This window comes from Sciurus vulgaris (assembly GCF_902686455.1).
Source record: "Sciurus vulgaris genome assembly, chromosome: X".
NCBI classification, from domain to species: Eukaryota; Metazoa; Chordata; class Mammalia; order Rodentia; family Sciuridae; genus Sciurus; species Sciurus vulgaris.
The window spans coordinates 96,989,701-97,004,942 of NC_136471.1; the positions used below are offsets into that span (position 1 = coordinate 96,989,701).

Consider the following 15,242-nt stretch of genomic DNA (forward strand, 5'->3'; position numbering starts at 1 on the left):
CATGCACTTTGGGTCAGTGATACTCAAGCCAAGAATAAGAGAGACTAGAGGTTGACTTTGAGAGGCAAGGCACTTCTGTGTTGTCTTCTTATACACACTCCCATTTCCATATAGTCTCTTACCTTAGAAAAGATCCTGGGTGCCACAGGTGAAGGAGAAGAGAAATAAGGAAAAGTTAGTGCACACACATGGGGCTTTGTGCATCCCCTGTGTGCTCATTAGACTCAACGTGCTGGTAGTGGACAGCAGAGACACTCCTGCCAAACCCACTCACACCTCCCTTCTAGCACAAATCTGACCTAAGCTCCTGAAAACTGTATGCTTGGTTTACCTTTTATTCTTTGTGACAGTGGAAGGAGTGAAAGGAGATAGAAATTTTCCTGTTATCTGTTTTCTCTCCATTATTCCATATTATCTATGTCCTCAATATCGCAGTTCTGTGCCTCAGAATGAGGAAGGTGCATGGAGCAATAGTTGGTATGTGACTTAAGCCAAGTCAACTGTTCCTCCATGCTTTTCTGGGGTTTGTTCTAAGTGGATTTTGTCACTGTGCCTTTTATTTCTATCTTGAGTTGTCTCAATTGCATGAGTTCGACAGGTCATCTTTGATGCAGGAGAGGTGTGGGGGCACTGGGAAAGCAAATTGGGATTCTAGTTAATGATACTGTTAAAGAAAGCATTATCTTGTTAAAAGGGTAAGCAGACTTTACTCAGGATCATCACAAATGGTATAGGAACTCTGTTGGGGTTTGACAGTGGAAGAAAAAGCTAGGGCTCAAAAGAGAGAAAATTACTAAGAGGAAACATCAGGGTAAGAGGGATTCTGGGTAAAGTGACCAAACAGGATTGTTGCTGAAGTCAGACCAAGACTGGGGTTTGCCAGAGGCTGGGGAACCCCATCATATATTTCAGGGGATTAGATATCAAGGTTGGGGATTCTGGCTAAACCAACTCAGGTAGATTCTTGCTAAAGTTGGTTGAGGCAAAGACAGGCACAGAAGCTCAAAAGTCAGGGAAAAGTTGGAAAAAGGATTCAGAGGAACCTTACTCAAATTTGGTCAAGGAAAGACTCAGTCAATATGCACGCTGATGTAGTCAGAGGAAGTGTACTGATATCTGCTACTTTATTTGAACACATCTAAAAGTAATAAGGAAACTATAGTTAAAATGCTAATGGTATAATCTCGTGATGGTGGCCATATAGGTATTTATTCTAAGTTCCTTCAACACTTCCAAGTATATTTGAAGAATTTCATAACAGTGTTAAGGACATCAAAACTGGTCAGGGTGGAAGTGTGGAAGCAATCGAGAGGAAGGGACCCACATTTGGATAATGGGGACTGCCTGGTGCAGGAAAGCAGATGGACAATTAGCAGCACGTGCCATTTTCCAGAGGGCTTGCTAATGCCATATAAGCACATAGAATTGATTGTCCTCCAACCCTCTAGGATATGATGTGGTGTGTGACATGACTTTTGCATGACAACCTTCCTCGCTTTGTAGCTAACAACTCCTTCTGTCTTGGGAAAATGGTCAACCTCCTGGCTACTTTTCAGCCAGCATAGCTGCGTTGGGCCAAGCTAATGCTTTCTGTTTTTCTCCTTGTCTTCCTCCCTGGTGACTTTTAGAGTTGGTGTTGACCCAGATCAAGACCCACCACCCAACAATGACAGCTTTCAAGTCTTACAAGGGGTAAGTAACATGAAATGCTTCTTTACATGGAAGAAATAATTTAAAGTAGCTAAAATTTAGTGAGCATTTGCTACATGCTGGACATTGTACCTGAACCCCCTCATTGTCATCTTGAGGGGTACCGTTATCATCCCCCATTGGAAGCTGAAGGGTGAGCATTTAAATAGTGATTTTAAATTAGAAGTAGAAAGTGGTTTGTTTTGTAGGTGAAACAGGAGAGGAGTTAGCTAGATAACCAAGATTTGCAGAGATTTCATCTTGACAGTTCCAGACCAGTCAAAACATCCTCAGCCGTTCTGCTGTTTCCTGTTGTTCCTATCTCTGTACTCAAGCACCTGTAAAATGAAATTAATGAAATTATTTGGTTGGTTTCATGTAGTAGAACTTACTATACATCTCTCATAAGATCTACACTCTAGAAACACTGAGCTTGAAATTAGGCTTAGTAACAAATTTGCTATGCTTTTCCATGGACGTATTTGAGAAACAGCAGGTACTAAGTGCTAAGGGTTCTGGCATTTAGTCCATGCACTGACAGCTAAAATAGCCACCCTCCCAGGCAGGGTGAGCCTCCCTGGATGGACCTGAAGAGTTTAACTCAGTGTTCCTGTCAATCCCTGCAGGACCCTTTGACTGGGAGCATTGCACATTTGGCACTGTGAATGGACTGGCAGAAAGTTCTGCTACACTTCTGATGGCACCCCATTTGTCACAATGGAGCTGTGTCACAGCTTCCCCCAACCTCCTCCTTCCAAATATCACACACAGTCATGAAGAAGGGCCTGCAAAGTCAGTCTTGCTGACCTTTTGAAAGCTGTCAAGATTGCTGTCAGACTGGGAAAAACAGGCAAACTTTAGGCTTGGTTCCCCAGGACACCCTCTTCTAAATGACTCATGCCCTTGTGCAGAAAGGACCTTATTTCTCCAAATCATCTTGGCCTGACCTTCTCTTTTCAGCGAGGCACTAACAGGACTGGAAGTGCTCAGTGATCATGAGAAACAGGGAAACAGAAATTAACGGGCTTGTCATGTTTGGGTGAAACCCTGGGTGCTTGCAGTTTCTCCTGAAATAGATCCAGGTCACATGCTCAGTGTTGTCATGAAGCTGAGATCAGAGGTAGGGAAAGTCCACATGTTTGTCCCCCACTAAAAAAGAAAAGCCAGTTTTCTCTAAATGATCTTCCTAAAAACAACAAACAAACAGTGATATTTGATAGGAAAGCGTTTCTTAGAATAAGACAATTTCCCTCACTGGTTCTGGAAGCCCAAGGTTATAAACAGAATCATGGCTACAGAGCTACAGATCATTAGTTCATGTGGGAGAAGGAAAGGAGACATTGGCTGGAACTTCTGGCTCTATGGGAGGGAAGCATAAGAATATTGTGGGCAGACTTCAGCATTATGTCCCTGGCAAGTTTGACTCATTAGAACAAAACAAGACCAAAAATGTAGTTGCTTTGTTTCTCCAGAAGTCTTGGTGACTTTGCAACCAAAACAAAAACAAGCCCAGCTGGAAGCAAGCTGCCTGGGCCAGGATGGACTCTCACCCCATTAAAGGGGGGGACTTTTCATGCCAGACCAGACACAGCTGAGATTTCTGTTGGCCGGACATAAAAACACATCATTCACTTCCTTCCCTACATTTCCAGAAGAACACTCATTGATGAAGGCCCCTTTGGAGCAGCAAAGGGACTGGGTTTATCATGTCAGCAGAACCAGCACACAAGCCAGATATTATGGAATGTGGAGGAAAGGAAACCATAGTGTCAGAGTGTGTGTGTGCATGTAGTGAGAACTGTAGAACTTAGCTGTTTATATCTGCATCAACATAGGACTTGGTAAGCAAGTTTGTTTCTGGCTCTTCCTCCAGTTTTCCTACAGGCTGAAATCTGATATCCAGTCACCCAGTTGCTGAGGTGACTTTCCTCAAATAACTACTCTCTGACCAATCCCCCTAGTTTTTTCTTTTTGTCTAACAATTGCTTCTGTTGGCCCCTTGATTTCCCTTTCTGCTACTTTTTGTTGCTCTCTAGAAACTCTGAATTCATAATGTATTCATTCGCTTAACAAATATTTATTGAGCACTTGTTATGTATCAGACCTTCTTGCAGACTCTGGGAATACATCTGCAAACAGACAGATGAACCTCTGTCCCAAAGGGTTTTGGTGACAGTGTGATGGAGGAAGAAGGTGGAGAGTGACAGAAGGAAGGTGGTCGAGGGCCTTCTTTACTGTTTCCCCCAGGGACCCCTGACCTATCCTTACTACATCTAGTGTCCCTGTGGCCCAGTGGCATGGCCCAATAGCTTGGAAGCTGGGAGAGAATTTGCTAAAAACTCAGTTCTCAGGCCTCATGAAGCCCTACTGAAGTGGAATCTGCATTTTCACAGTATCCCCGGGGGATTTGTGTATAATTTGCAATTTCAGAAACCTGGTGCAACTCTGGGAACAGATTTAAGTAGGGCTGAGATATTTTGGTTCATTGTTCCCATGACAGACAGACAGACAGACAGACAGACAGACACACACACACACACACACACACACACACACACACACACAAACCAAGTTGCATTGTTTGCTTTCTGTGCTCTATGAGTTTTGTGGGACTACTATAAGAAGTTACCACAAAGTTTGTACCTTAAAGCAACACGGTTGGTATTGTCTGACAGTTCAGTAGATCAGAAGTCTGTTGGGCTCAGCTGGTTTCTTTACTTCAAATTCAAAAATAAAACTTGGGCAGATCTGGGCATTGGTGAAGCAGCTACTTGCAAACTCATTCAGATTGTTGATAGAAGTCAGTTCCCTGTAGTTGTGGCACTGAGATTTGGTATCCTTAATGTCTGTTTCCTGGGGACCATGCTCAGCTCCTAGAAGCCACCTGCATTTCTTCGTGGTTTCCATCTTGAAATCCAGCAACAGTGCTTTTTACTGTACTGGGTCTACCTGAATAACCCTATATCCATCTGCAACACTCCTTTTGCCATGTATGTAACATACGGACTCCAGAGATTAGAATATAGAATTTATTGGGTGGCCATTGTTCTGCCTACCACATACCCCATTTCTGGAAAAGTAAACTATTCTCTTCATTGTAACTTTAAAATTTTTAACATGTAAGGATGGAATAAAATATAACTATGAAGGCATCAGTATTCACTAGTTCTAGAAAAACTATTTTTAAAATATTGCTCTTTGCTATTCCTAGGTTTTTTGGTTCTTTTAAAATCAGCTTTCTTTTTCTTCATATTTGTGTGTGTTCGAGAGAGGAGAAAAGAGAGTATATATGTATTTGTCCTATCTCTCTCTGGAAAGGAGCAGATGCTGAGTCTTGCTTCTTCTGTTTCCAGCACTCACCATGATGCCTGGCATATAGTAGGTGCTTAATTAACAAGACACTCTGGGATTGTGGCTCAGTGGTAGAGTGCTTGCCTGGCAAGCACGAGGCACTGGGTTTGATCCTCAGCACCACATAAAAAATAAATAAACTAGAGGTATTATGTCCATCTGCAACTTAAAAATATTAGAAAAAATAGACATTCACTGTTATAGACTCGAAAATGCTAATAAGCAGGGTTGGCCATATTTTTGAAGGCGTTTCTCTATTAATAATGTCAGTAAAAATATTAAGAGTCCCTTGTGTAAAAAAACCACACAAGATAGCCCAATGACATTAATGACTAGAGTTTTTCCCTCAACATGTGTGCTGGGCGAGGCATGGTGGCACACACCTATAATCCCAGTGACTCGGGAGACTGAGGCAGGAGGATTGCAAGTTTAAAGCCAGCCTCAGCAACTTATTGAGGCCCTAAGCAACTCAGTGAGACCCTGTCTCTAATAAAATATAAAAAAGGCTAAGGATGTACAAAGTTTTTCTTTTCTTTTAGTGGTACAAATGATTTTTATACTTAAAGAACTTAGGACAGTGTCTGATATGTGGTATGTACTCAACAAATAATAACTCATTATTAGTCACGTGACTTTGGAAATGCCAGTTAAATATTTATAAACTATTTAGCACAGTTAGAGCTTATATTGTTAATCTAGTTCGTTTCCAAAGACTGTGTATGTCATTTCCAGCACACTTTTTTTTTTTTTTTTTGGGATACCTGGGATTGAACACAGAGGTGCTTAACCACGAAGCCACATCTCCAGCCTTTTGATTTAGAAGTTAGAAGTGCTAACATCAATATGTGCAGTTTTTCCCCACACCAACCAATTCTCCAATTCTCTGTAAACAACTCCTAGGGATCCTCTAGTTTAACTTGATTGCTACTAATGGCCTGAAGGTAGCATCAGATCCCATAGGTCAAGAGCTCAGTCCCATAAAGTTGCCCCCACTTCAGATATCAATAGCAAATTCCAAGTTTTAACCTGTATTTCTGATTGACAGTAAATTAGGAGCTCCTGTGACCTCCTCCTCAGGTTCAGTAATTTGCTGGAATGACTCATGGAACTCAGGAAAGCACTTTATTTACCATTACTGTTTATTATGGATGATACAACTCAGGATGACCAAATGGAAGAGATGCAAAAGGCATCTCTGGGGATGGGGGTACATAGTGCTTCCATGCCCTTTTCTGGCATGCCACCCCCTTAGCACCTCACCAACTCAGAAGATCTCCAAACCTTGTGGAGGTTCTGTTAACAGGTGTGGTTAATTAAATCATGAACCATCCATGGATGACGAAACCCTCAGCCCCTCTCTCGCCTGCCTGGAGGTGGGGGTGGAGCTGAAATTTCCAGCTCTCTAAGCATAAGGTTGGTTCCTCTAACAACCAGCCCCCAGCCTCTAAGAGTCAGCTCATTAGTATAAACTTGTGTGTGGTTGAAAGGGACAAATAAAAAATGATGCTCCTCTTACCCCAGTCACTCAGGAAAACCCAAGGGTTTTAGAAATTTTGTGCCAGGGGCTGAGGTGAAGACCAAATGTATATTTCTTTTTATATCACAGTATCACAGTCCCATAATGACCCTGCAAGGTAGGCAATTCTTATCATGTCTGTGTGCTGCTAGGGATCAAACCCAAGGCCTCACACACACTAGGCAAGTCTTTACCACTAAGCTACAACCCCTGTCATGGTAGGTGATAATTCAGATCTTCATTTTACAAATGAGGCCCCTGAATATTAGGTGACTTGCCCAGAGTTACATAGCAAAGCAAAACGCATAATCAGGCTGTAGTCTGTTCAGAGGGCCTGTGATATTCACTCCAACATCTTAGAACAGTTTGTTGCTTTTTGTTTGCTTTCACTCCTTTTTTTTTTTTTATTCTAGAGAAGCCAAGCTTCTGTGGTGATCCTTGAAGAATGAATAAGGGGTTGGCGAGCAAGGCAGTACGGGTGTGAGAAAGTGAGAGGAAGAAAGGCCCTATAAGTGGCCTGAGCCAAAGACATGGGGCGTGAACCCTTCTGGTGGGAAAGCAGGTTGTGAGGAGGGGCCTGTGAGAGAGCAAATCCCTGCTTTTGCTGTGGGCAGCACAGGAATGGAAATCCCAGTCTCCAAGTGCAGGCGGGAAGGAAGCCCCGCCTTCTCCCACAGTGACCCCTGCTCAGCCCAGTGCTGAGGGGAGCCCGCAGGAAGGACTCTTGTGACTTCTGTGTGGTAAAGCAGTTGTGGGTCATCTTACTGATCAGATTAAGAAATTAGTTCTGTTTCACAGAACTGCCGGATTTCCTCAAAGCTACCACATGTGGAGTTATCTAAGTTCTTCCTGTACCTAATCATGCTTCTGGCACCATCTCTTGGAATAAGAAGCTATTTAACATCCTCTTTACAAAGTAACACTTTTAGGTTTGTCCTGAATTTACCCTTCATAGCCTCTCAGAGTCATCTCTCAGTGTTTTTTTACAATTCAGGTTTTGCTGCAGAATCTGAGGTCACTTTCCCTTACTTGTAATTTCAGGGATTTATATCTCTTTGTGACCTGAGAAGACCTTTTGTTAGTTTGTCCTTAAATAGAAGCCCTTGTCTAGCTTTATTAGTTTCAATTGTCCCTTTTGGGGACTTAAAGAAATTTGTTGTAGCTTCCTTGAGGTGAGAGGGCAAGAACTTAAGTATTCCAGGGGATAATAACTGCACTGTGATTTTGCGGAGGCTAAAATGACAGAGTGGAGGTGATGGTTTTATTGTTGATTTAGGAGGAATTGAAGAAACCAACCTCAGGGGATTTGTTTTGTGCCTAATGCTTTAGAGGATCCTTCCTGATGGTGTTTATCATATTGCTAGGTTTTTATTTCTTTAGTAAAATTCTAGAGTCTGTCACTTTATAAAGAACCATTTAATTTTTCCATAAAGATATATATGCCTCTCGGAAAGATTGTCTATCACTTTTCTACTGTTTCATGTGGCATTTTGAAATCTTCTTAGAGTTGTCATAAGTTAGCAATCAGTGACCCAAGGAAGGATTGTTGTTAACCAATGGAAACATTTGTGTCCTTTTTTCTTCCATGTGATTTATAAAAATGTAAAAGAATTGGTCTCTGGGATCTCTCCTTATTTATGTTTCCTCATGCACAGAAGGGCACATTTAATGAAGCCATTTCCACATCCGTCTCTAAACATTCCTCAGTTATCATGGGGACTCATTTTTTAAAAATAATCTTTGTTGTTGGAACTTTTGGAATTTAAATAGTGCTGACCAATTTCCCTCCATCTACTTACCTATCTGCTTATCTTCTGAATGATTTCTAGTTAATCCTTGGCGTTGCTGTTGCAGGTATAATTTACACTCACCGTGATTTGGAATTACTTGTGACTTTTAGTTCAGGTTTTCTTTGGTTATTGTCAACTGCCCTTCACTTGCAGAGTTCCCTCTCTCAATAATATTAAAGAGGGTTATGATTTAAAGAATGGCTGTGCTTCACCTGCAGTGTGTATTTTCAGAGCTTGTCATCCAGCAACATAGAACCCCATTAGTACCCTGAAACTGCTGAAGTCAACCCAATTTGTTTCCACAGAAAAGCCCATTTTAATGCGCTGAATTCAGGTGATTATTTAAAATACAAAGATGAGGACTCTTGCTTTCCATTCTGTTATGAAACAATGACAATGACAAAATGGCACCTTTGGAGTCTTAGTGCCATGCATCACTTCTGTTTTGTCCCTGTTTATTTACTTTTAATTTTTATTGGTACATTATGGGGTGCATTATGCCATACTCATACATACACATAGCATAATTTGATCAGTCTCATTCCCTAGTACCTTCCCTTGCTGTCCCTTTCTCCTTAATGCTAATTCACTTGCTCTACTCTACTATCAACCTGAATTTTATATTAACTATGCTGCTCTTAATACTTGCACAGAACAGACTTTCCAAACCTCAAATTAATGTCTGATTTTTCAGGTTAGTTTCAAAATTGAATGATGAGGATGGTTGAGTTGGAATAGCAAGGAATTTGCTACTTCAGGGTAAATAAAATACCAGATTTTTCTAATTCTGGCTCTGTTTCCCCTGCCCACTGACCCCACTTTCCTACAGCTGGAAGGGAAACAAGTTATCAGGTAACCTGGAGCACCTGGGAAGGACTGCAGAGAACCCTTTGATTAGCTTGTCAGGAAACTCAACAAAAAGTGTGGCATTTCTAGGCCAACCTTGGAGGGACCTGGAAAATTGGTTTTGTAGAGACTTTTAAAATATTTGTTGTATATTGATTTATGACTTGAAAGGATCTAGACTATTTTAGAATTATTATTTAATTATTTAATATTTGATTATTACTTTAAAGGCACTTTGAGGAAAATTACAATGGAAATGCCAGAAGAAATTTTGTACTAATTTCTAGTTGATCTACCCATAGATATAACCAATACTTTTTACTTTGGGGGTTGATTTTTCTGTCTTTGGGTTTACTCGGTTTCTGCTAAAGAATTACCTTTCAATATATCTTCAAAGCTCTGGTGACATGATATTTGATAATGTGTTTTAGATCTATAAATGCTATAGTTCATAGGTTGGGGGATATAGCTCAGTGGTAGAGTCTAGGATGCACCAAGCCCTGGTTCCATCCCAGCCCTACTAAAAAAGTTACAGTTTAAAAGGAAGTTCTCCCTCTATCTTTCTGATCCTTTTTCTGCAACTAAACATGTGTCCTCTTGTTTGTTCCTAGGATGGCCCAGATTCTGCTGGAGGAAACCGTACAAAGCAGGAGAGTGCGTGGATATTCAGGCTGTGGTACAGCTTTGACCACAAGTATCCTTTTAAGTGGCAACGCATGTTCATTAGATGTTGACAGTAAAATTCACTTGTTGGGTTGTCAGTGAATGAGTTTTGATGAGTAAAGAAAGATGAACACTTGGGACAGGTATAGTCATTCCTCTCTTGGGACACATATGTTGATCAGGTAGTCCTGGCAAGCAAGCATCCTCTGGTCAAGAGGAATGTTTGCTTATCATTTGAGTAGCTGCCCTGCAGCCTGGTGGACTCGTGGCTTTTGAGAGCTTTGTGCCCAGAATTGTGCCTTTGTAGGTAAATTAGTTAAAATAACACAGTGAGCCATGCTTTGGTCAGGAAGTAAAGTGGAGCTTGAGCAATTAATCCATGTAGGGAGGGAATTCCTGTTATTGAACTTGGCCAAGTCTGATCTTATAGTTGTATATCTGGGCCACATGCATGGCAGACCCTGTCCTAGCAGCTTTTCTTAATCCCAGGTGAAGATTAAAAAACAAAAAGTTAAACCTGCATGATCTTTTTACATTGACATAGTGATCAAATGGCAGATGGCTTATTATAAATAGTTCTGGGAGATATTGAAAATGCTCAAAGATTTTTTATTGAACTATAACAGATGCACAAGTATGTAAGTCATAAGTGCTTTGCAAATTATTATTTTCATTTAATACCAAACCAGTTAAGAAACAAAATTACCAGCTTCCCTCATGCAATAACTCCCTTACTCCCCTTCCTCCACCCCATGCATTGCCACTTTTCTGTCTTCTAGCAACACTTAACAGTTTTACCTGTTTTTCAACCTAATATAAATGAGACAATTTAATGTATGTGTGTGTTTATATTATAAGTGTCTGTTTTGTTAGTATGATTCATCCATGTGATTGTTGGTAGCTCTAGTTCATTTGTTTTCATTGCTGCATAGTATTTCATTGTGTGACAATATCACAATTCTATTGATGAACCCTCAGAATTCTAACTTGGAGCTATGAAAAATACTGCTATGAACATTCTCGTATACATCTTTGATATACTATACATATGTTTTGTTGGGAATATACAGAGGAGTGAAATTTCTGGGACATAGGATGTATGTAGGTTTAATTTCAAAAGCTAGTACGAAACAGTTTTCCAAAATGGTAATACTACCTTACACATTCAACCACTAGTCTATGAGAGCTCCAGTTACTCCATTTCTTTCCTAACAGTTGGTATTGTCAATCTTTTAAATTTTTAATATTCCGGTGGTTTTGTAATGATATCTCATTGTGGCTTTAATTTGCATTTCTCTGATAACTAATAGGGTTGAGCACTTTTTCGTAACATTTACTGGCTATTCAGTATATTACTTTATGAAGTACCTGTTCAAGCCTTTTGCCCTGTTTTCTGTTGGGTCGCCTGCCTTTTTCTTACTGATGTGTAAGAGTTCTTTATGTATTCTGAATATGAATCTTTTGCTAATTACATATGATAAAAATACCTTCACCCACTTTGGTTTTTTTTACTGTTATGTATAATTATGCATAATATTGGGATTCATTGTGACATATTCATATGTACACATAATTTGCTTCAATTCATTCCCCAGTACTTCCTGTTTTCCTCTCTTTCTCCTACTCTTGGTAACTTGCCTGTTTCCCTTATAAACTATCTTTTGATGGATAAAAGGCCTTATTCCAATTGATTGATCTTTTCTGTTCTGATTAGTCTCTTTGAAGTCAGTTTCCTGTGTTATCTTCTAGAAGCTTTATTGTTTATCTTCTCTGTATCTGAGTTTTTTTCTGAGTGATTAGGCATGGACAATGAAAAACTCTAGATAATCTGAGATGCTCTGGATGAGGTCATCATCCTTCAGAGATGATTTAAGCTTCTGTCTGCTGAGTGGCTAGGCTGTGAACATTTGCAATTTCAGATCACCTTAATCCAATTGGGAATAAAGGTGATTTGAAGCTGGACTTGAATTCCTCTGAGGAACTCAGTTTTCTCTTTGCCTTTTTGTCTAGGGACCCATCCTAAAGCCTCAGGTATTCACATTTTCTTCTTTGGTAGGCCCTGGGCTAATTTTTGTCAGACTCATTCTATCTTTGTGAGTCTGCCAGATGCCGTGCTCAGATTCTCAGGTGCCATGAGAGAAATTGGTGCTTACCATGTAGGTGGCTCACCTCTTGGGTTTCCTTCTTCCCAGATTCTGGTCTTCTTTACTGCCTGAGTAGCTTTCCAAAACCATGAGGCAGTAGGTTTTGTCTTATTTCATTTTGTTTTATTTTACCCAGCTTTTTAGTTGTTCTCAGTGGAAAGGTTAGTCCAATTACCTTGTTTACTATTAACTGAAATATAACCTCCAGGGATGTTTTAAAGCCACATGAACTTTGTCTACATTGTAATCCAGAATGTGTATGTAGAGAAAATTGAAGAGAGTCTGTGGGAGGGGATAAAATGCTAAAGTGATAAGAAATTGATTCTCTGAAGAGAAACAGAAGTGATCTCTAAAGTCTATCTGAATCTAAATTTTAGTGGCTTTGGGATTTACACTTTTTAATTTGGAGAAGAGAACCTAAGAAGAATGTAAGTAGGCACAAAGAGTTCAAAGAATTAGATGAGGAAAGTGCGCATGGTCCATGTCCTGTTTCCATATCATCACAAATGATCTGTTAGAAAACATGTTCTTTGGCTACATCAGAAGAGAGTTCATTTGGACTTGAATGACTCCCACAGGGTGGCAGGAGGAAGTGTGGGACCTCTTTCCCAGAACAAGCCTTAAATGGGATAGACAGGCCTCCAGTTTAAGATGAGAGGCTCAGCATGCATATACACCTTCCTTTCTCCCCAGATCTCCCTGAAATCACAGAAGAGATGTTTATAATTATTTGGAAGACCAAAGATAGTGGGAATTACAGCATAGAAGATGTAGCCCAAGACAAAAGTGAGACTTGAGCCATTTTGTTCAGGTGATTTATTTAAGAATGTTGTTGTTAGGAACAGCTCTAACAGGTACTTCCTGTGTGAACAGATTAATAGGTAGCTTGCAATTTTCTCCTCAGTTTCTAGATCTCTAAAGGAAGTAGACACTGCCTTGGGGGTTTGCTTTGTAGAGAAACAGATCTTGAGGACACCAAAGATTTTTCCCTCCAGAGTAACTCCTCCTGTTTTTGCCATTGTATGAGTCCCCAGCCTGCCTGATGAACTGAGAAATTCGATAAATACATAAGGGTTGGGTTTGCCAAAATAAACAATTCCAAATGTTAGCTTTCAGATGTTTCTAATAAAATCCTTTGAAAGCATTGAGAGATTTTTTTCCAGTTATGGTATAAGAATAGATTATTAGAAAAATGAGTAAATAAAACAAGAGGTTCTTGGAAATTAAAAGTAAGATTTCTGAGATTAACAATAGAAATTTAATGAACAGTGTAACTATGTAAATGTGGTGAAGACTGAATTGTTGATTTGGAAGATAAAATTGAGGACAAAACTTGAAGAATTAGAGCAGAATGTCAGAAACGTGTAAGAGAGGAGTGTTAGGCTGCGGAGTTTAGACAAGGATGACCCAAATCACTTAGCAGGATCTGAAAGGGAAAGATGGAGACAATGGAAGAAAAGATATGCCAAAGAAATAATAGAAGAAAAATTCCCACAGCTAAGGAAGATACTTGTCTCTAGAGTATAAGGACTCACCAAGTACGTGAATAGGATGGACATATTCCAGAGGCATTCCAAAACAACAGGAGGAAAAGAGGTAACTTTTAAGGCTTCCAAAGAGAAAAGCAGGCAAACTCCAAAGGCAAGAATCAGAGTATTAGAATTCTGTTGAGCAATATTTTCAAAGTTTTAGGATAAAAAGAAAAGTCTAATAAACCTACAATTCTACACCTAAACTGTCAATCACAACTGAGAGAATAAGGAGTGTGGTTTTTAGACATGTAAGAATTCAGAAAGATTAGCACCATATAGATTGAAACATAAGAAAAATAACTTATGGATCAGACAAAACAAAGCTCAAAAAAGGGGACAATGTTGAAGATTGTTATAATCCAGAAGAAGTGAACAAAAAATATTGAAAGATTCTTAATATAGCAACACACTCTAGAATTCTCTCTGACTCACAAAGTGTAAATGACAAAGGATTATTTTTCATTTTATGTTACTCCAACCACTCTGCTTGGTTCTACAGTGAATAATATTCATATGATGACATTTTTGCATTTTTTGTGTGTGCCAGAGATGGAACCCAATGCCTCATGTATGTTAGGTAAGTGTTCTACAACTGGGCTACACCCCTGGCCCAGTGACATTACTACAAATGCTGATTTATTGGCTTCTGACACACTTAATCTACAGAAAAAAAAAGAGAATTTACTTATAAAATAGAATGCATATCTTCAGTATAAAATTAATTATAATAGAAATTGGAAAGAAGAGACAAGCAGTATTAATGAATGAAATTTATCATTCTTCATAGGAGGGACTTAAACTTCAGACTACAGCTTATAAATCAAGAAATATAGGAAAATGTATTGTATAAAGGTGTAATGTCAGTTACCAGACCAATTAGTGTAACTCAACAATTTGAGTATTTTAAAGTATGTATGTTTATAAACTAATCTTTTTAAGGAAGTTGTTTTAGGCCTTCTGGATTTGGGGAAATGTGGCTTGCCTTTGAAGTGCCTGAGGCAGGGAACTGCAGGGTAGCCTCTGGCTTCCCTCCTGACTCTTCACTGTTCATCTCTGTACAGATCAGAGCCTCTGTCATCTTCTGAGTAGAGACAGGAGAAGACTGATAGGCCTGTAGGGACTGTTCCCACACTGAGTGTGTGCCTGCCCTGCACTTGTCCCCAGGACTGTGGTTAAAGGACAGCAACCAAAAGGGGGCTTGTTCTATCTTTAAAGAGCTCCAGCAGAGTCCTCATGTCCATCCTTCTTCATTGAGTAATTCCCAACTAGAAGCATACCTCTGTGTTCCTCTTCCATTTCCTCCTTGGAGAAAGCTTCTTCCCTTGTGTGATGCTCTAAACGAAGGCAGGAATTAAGGGTGCACTGAACAGTCCATTCTCTTAGGCAAAGACCACTAGGGCATTTTCTTGTCTTCCTTCAGTCTCTTGTTCATCCCCATGGTGGCCATCTGAGACTCCACCTTTTCCACATCCCTTAGGGTGTAGGTCTTAGAACAGGCCTCTTTCATAATGGGGCAGGTGCTTTGTGGTGCTTCGAATATAGGGCTGTGCATTTGGAAGCACAGATAGCCATTAACTGACAAACCCTGAACTGTCTGCACATCAGTTGACCTTCATGTTAGAGCAGTGGTCTGGACCAGGCCTGTTTTGCTTCTGTGGGACATTGGGCAACTTTTTGGAGACAAAGTTATTGTCAGAACTTGGGGAGGGGA

The 15,242-nt window shown here is 40.1% G+C and overlaps 1 protein-coding gene across 1 annotated transcript in view; it reads left to right on the plus strand.

Moving 5' to 3' along the window:
- Positions 1 to 15,242, plus strand: part of SLC9A7 (solute carrier family 9 member A7) — a 144,523-nt gene that overhangs the window by 116,173 nt on the left and 13,108 nt on the right. Inside the window, exons 14-15 of the mRNA XM_079123558.1 lie at positions 1,629 to 1,692; positions 9,804 to 9,886. Coding sequence (XP_078979684.1) covers positions 1,629 to 1,692; positions 9,804 to 9,886 — 147 coding nt within the window. The remainder of the gene's footprint in view (positions 1 to 1,628; positions 1,693 to 9,803; positions 9,887 to 15,242) is intronic.